At 43.1% G+C, this 5,602-nt stretch overlaps 1 protein-coding gene across 1 annotated transcript in view; it reads left to right on the top strand.

Annotated features, from left to right (window-relative positions):
• Positions 1 to 3,360: 3,360 nt before the first annotated feature.
• Positions 3,361 to 5,602, top strand: part of LOC311232911 (protein CEPU-1-like) — a gene marked incomplete at its 5' end in the record, with an annotated part of 148,723 nt that continues 146,481 nt past the window's right edge. Inside the window, one exon of the mRNA XM_084319745.1 lies at positions 3,361 to 3,436. Within this exon, the coding sequence (XP_084175871.1) occupies positions 3,361 to 3,436 (76 nt within the window). The remainder of the gene's footprint in view (positions 3,437 to 5,602) is intronic.

Raw genomic sequence — 5,602 nt, 5'->3', positions numbered from 1 at the left:
TTTATTTCATACTTATCTTGTCTTGCACAGTCTCTGGAGCGCAACAGTAAGAAGCATTTTGTACAAAAGTATTCTGTACTTCTGTATGACAACTATTAAAGAAACTTGAAACTTGAAACTTGAAAATGCTGAGACTAACTTTCCTAATCTAAGTAGCTAAATAGCCTAGCTTAACTAGAAAGTAGTTAAGTAGTAGTAGTTAAGTTGAGTAGGCTATGATTAGCACAATTCTTACGACTGATAATACCATAACGTTAGGTTACATGTGTAATTCAACATTTTATTACATGCGTGTGAAAATACTAATTCTGAAATGTATATCTTTCCTTTTTACTAGTCTCTTGAAACAATGGAGAATGTCTTACAGACATTGGATCCAAATCTGTGTATCATCTGTGGGAAACATTTGGAAAAAGGCAAGAAAAATGATCCCTACATCCAAAGGCCCACAGTAGAAGGCCTCCAACGCATACTTACTGTTGCTCAGCAGAGAGATGATGATGTTCATAAAACCCTGGCTCCATATACAGATGACATACTTTCCTCCAAAATAAATGTATTATCATCTATCATGTAGAGCAAAATACTCCAGTAAGACCAACATCAGTGAGCATCAAGTTGTAAATGTTGAGAGTGAGAGCCTATCTGCACCAGTGTCATAAAGAAGACTGAGTAGGGTTGATACAACATCATTTAACATACGAAGAGATTGTTTCATTTGTGGGAAGGCCAGTACTAGACTAGAACCTCTGACAGCCATTACAACTGGTACAGGCAAGAGTACCAGAGACAAGGTCCTTCATGCAGCATCTGAAAGGCTTGATGAAGATGTACATCTTCGGCTACTTTCATATCCAGATCTATTTGCGTATGATGCCAAATATCATAGAAGCTGCCTTGCACACTACATATCTGAACGAAATATAGCAGCTGCCAGGCGAAGACAAGAATAAAAAAAGCAGACCAATATCTATGACAAAGCCTTTATTAAGCTCACTGAAGACATTGATAAAATAGTATTGTCTGAAGATATGAAAGTGATGACTCTAATCTCTTTGACTGATAGTTATGATGACATACTGAAGACTCTTTCTGAGGAAGAAGATGAGACCACGGTCCAACACAAGAAATATAGATCCTGGAAACTGAAGGAAAGGCTCATACAGCATTACAAGGATAGGCTGGTATTTGTCGCACGTGCCGGAAAGTCAGATCTGGTGTGCTCTGAGAGTATGCCCGTTGGTTATGCAATAAGGGAAGCTGCCCAACTCACAGAAAAGACAGAAGACTGTGAGACAACACTTCCACAGACAAGTCAGAGTCTCTCTGAAACCCAAATATTACACAGGGCTGCAGACATATTGAGGAAAAGCATGGAGCAGGTTGAACATGACTGTAAATCATATGTCAGCAGTGATCGGCTATCGTGTCTCCAATGCAGCAAGTATGTACCCAACATCCTGTATGACTTTGTGAACTGGTGTGTTGATTCACACGCCCACAGACATTACCAAACATGTGATGAGGAACCAGCTTTGAAGGACAATCTGTGTGTGATTGCAATCTGCCATGATCTCATTGCACAGTGCTGTCACATCAAGACGCCAATCACACTGGGACTTGCCATTTTGATTCATCATGAGTTTGGTAGTAAGACACTCATCGATGAGCTCAGTGCAATGGTGCACTGCGTTTCCTATACAGAGGTTAGGCACTTCCTCACATCTGTGGCAGCAGACCAGATATCAAGGACAGAGAGTGGTGTCTACATCCCAACTGGCCTCACTGGAGTCTCTGAACACGGAATTGTTGATGCAGCCATCGACAACTTTGATCAAAATGAGGACACTCTGGAAGGGAAGCATACAACCCATGCTATGGCTTCTATTGTGTACCGAAGAGGCCATGTCTCCACAGCAGATAAATGCCTGGCACGGGTCCCAGAGAGGTCTCTCACCACCTTAAACACATTTGACTTGAACGGAGATAAACTTCACAGGTACATTTTGTATATTTTTTTTTTTATCTGAAATCTGTTTATGTTATGGGGGGGGGGGTCAGTATAAATGTATTTAGAGTATTCGGCCAGAACCACCTGAACTTCCCAAACTTGAGATACTGCACACAAACACAGCAGTCTATAAAGCAGCTGAAGATAGAGATCTGGTATGGAAGCTGGCCCGAAACATACGTGAGAATCAGCAGCATGTCCCTGCATGGTCTGCATTCAATGCCTTCACATCAGACAATGCTTGTCCAGTAGCCAGTGTACTCTACATGCCCTTCATAAGAGAATCACCCACAGAATTGTCCACCATCTACACATCTATGATACGACTTGTACAGCTTGCTGCATAACTGGGACAACACCATATTCTTGTGACTGCAGACCTAGCTATTTATAGTAAAGCGCAACAGATCTTGTGGAGCAAACCACCACCCTCACAATGAGACTGGGAGGTATGCATATCATGATGGCTTACCTTGCAAGCATCGGAAAGCTCTATGGTGATGGCGGACTCTTTGACATACTAACTGAGTCAGATGTGTATGCAGAGGGAACAGCTCGACAATTGCTTCAAGGGAAACAGCTGGCAAGAGGAGTAAGGAGCATAAAGCTAGCCTCTGAGGCCCTGTTCCGGCTCTTCTGGAAAGCCATGCAATCATGGCTTGAAAAGCAAGGCCAATGTGCAATGACTGGAGCACAAGAGCAACTCCTACGACATGTACAGCATGCATTTCATGATAATGACAAGGCCACTGCTCAACAGTGAGGTGGAGACTGAACTTCCTGAGATCCAGAACAGTATCCAGATGTTCACAAATGAGGGAGTTAAGCAATCAGCAACCTTTGGATACTGGTTAACGTTCCTAAAGGGTGCTGATCTGTTGCTAAGGATGCTTCGTTCCGAGCGTGAAGCTGACTTTCAACTTTACCTGAATTGCATGTGTGAAGTTATGCCTTGGTTCAGAGCTGCTGGAAGGACCAATTATGCCAAGTACATGCCTGTCTATGTTGCCGAAATGAAAGCCCTTGAACATGAACAACCAGAAGCATACACATTCATGCAACAAGGTGGATTTGTTGTTCACCGGTCGGAGGATCGAAACTTCAACTGTGTTGCTACTGATCAGGCACTGGAGCAAACCATCAACAGAGAAGGCAAGAGTCAGGGTGGAGTTGTTGGCTTCACATTACGAAAGGGAGCTCTCACAAGATGGTTGATGACAAGACACGTGACCACAGCATATGTGGATGCCATGAAAGAGCTTTGTGACACTGATGCAAAGTGCCCGAAAGCACACCAGGAGCATGGAGCATCTAGGATGGACAGAGATGAGAGAGACATACAGAAGATAATGGAAGCAGTGGAGCAGAAGCAGAACCTGTTTGATCTCGATAGCATTCCTGAGGAACTGATCAACATTGCAAGTGGTCAGGTTGCATCTGAGAAAGTTGCAAAAGAGCTCTCAAGCTTCCTCCAAGACGGTGCAGAGCAGAATGTCATCTTTATTGAACAACGCCTGGAAAAATCCAAAAGAACTAAGAGCTTCTGGGAGCCAGAGAGAAGAAAACAGTGTGCAACCTTCAAAGACATGAAAACATCAGTTGGAGTCAGTGTACTCAGAAAGGTTCACATGGACTCAGATGTGCTCTTTCGAAGGTTACTTGCTGTCTCCAAGCAAAGAGAGGTGTCCATGGAGACTGTGATGTCTCATGAACTTGCTGCTGTCCCCCCTCTTTGTTTTATGATGATGGAAGCATGAGGAAGACAACAAAAGCTGACCTTGCTAAGAAACTAGAGTCTGTAGTTGAAGAGATACAGCAGCTGCCTAATGTTGCAGAACCATCAGCATGGCTCTTCTACAGAGTCTCCATGACTCAGGCTTTCAGACATACAATGATCTGGGTGAGTGTGTCTGGAAAAGGATCACAGCAATAATGGGAAAGGAAGACATCAACTGCGTTGTTACAGTGTTTGACAGATATGACCATCAACACTCAATCAAAGACCTTGAAAGGCAAAGAAGAGGCACCATCCAAACCAGCAGACAAACACATATTATCACAGGACAATCACGTGTTCCTAACTACAGGAAATACCTGAGGATCAGTGGGAACAAGGCTGCTCCATGTAGCTTTGTCAGTAACTACATAACCAATACAGGGCCACAGAGAATCTCTTCAGAGAACACAGTCATCTTGGCAGGTGGCTTTGAAAATGGTGAGGAGGTTAAGACGGTTAGCAGGTCAGGCGTTGACAGCTTGACAGATCTTTATAGTGACCAGGAGGAGGCTGACACAAGATTGGTGTTACATGTAATACACCTTGCACAGTCACATTCTCGTCTCATTGTCAAATGTGATGATACAGATGTACTGGTTTTGCTTGTGTACTATTCAAGCAAAGGGATGTTTGGATCCTCAACAGTGTTCATGCACTCTGGACATGGCCCAAAGGAAAGATTTGTCCCAGTCTGTTCCATCGCTCAGAAGCTTGGAGCAGCACTTTGTGAGTGTTTACCTGCATGCCACGCCCTCACAGGTGGCGATACCACAAGCAGCTTATACAGAATTGGGAAGACCACTGCCTTCACAAGACTGAAGACCCATCTGAGTGAGTTAAAAGAAATGGCCAATTTTGGACTGTCTGAAAGCCTAGAGGAGGCTTTTCCTGTGGCAAGAAAGTATGCCCTCCTCCTGTATGGCCAAAAGAAAATGGAGAATGGACTTCCTTGCACCAACCTGGATGAGCTGAGGTACACACTAGCATCTACCACAGATTCATCAGCTGCAAATCTACCCCTAACAGAAGATGCCTTCCAGCAACATGTGTTGAGAGCCTTATACCAAACAGCAGTGTGGCGTCACAGCCATCTGGCCAAGCCTCTTCTATGGAACCCAGTTGGTAGAGGGTGGAGGCTCAGAGAAGATGGGTCCATTGAACCTGTGATGTTCCAGAAAGCACCGGCACCTAAGGAAGTTCGAGACATCACCCACCTGTACTGTAAAGATGGAAACTGCAATGATGCCAGCAAATGCCAATGTCTTTCAGTGGGCTTGACTTGCACTGAGTTTTGCTCTTGCTCTTTCCCTGACTGCCCAAATATGATCCATTTTGTCACTGATGATAATGTGGATGAGTGACAGTGATGTGTTGCTGTAGATAGAAATAAAGGTGTTCTATTTCAATCTGATTTAATTGGATATTTTTTTCCATATGAAGTATCATAAAATGTATCATATGAAATGTATAATTTATTAAATGTATTATAAATATATTAACATAGACCAGAACATTACCTCAAGTGACTTTACTTTGCAGTAACATTGAATTTGTCAACATGCTTCTCACCACTGATAATGGGCTTTGGACTGAAGACTTCATTATGTAAATGTTTCATTTTCTTTAATTTAGGACACCTCATACATTTACTGATGTAAGTCCCTGGCCATGCATGGTATATTTACACATGTGGTATTGCTGGATTCAGCACAACCACACCTTTCCGAAAAGCCCTCATCTGTGTTTCTATGACAATGCATGGCAGAGGTACTACAAAGTAAATGAGAACATTCTGCAGAGATATTAATTTTTTA

This window comes from Notolepis coatsorum (genome assembly GCF_963971535.1).
Source record: "Notolepis coatsorum genome assembly, chromosome: 8".
NCBI lineage: Eukaryota > Metazoa > Chordata > Actinopteri > Aulopiformes > Paralepididae > Notolepis > Notolepis coatsorum.
This window is presented reverse-complemented; position numbering and strand designations above follow the sequence as displayed.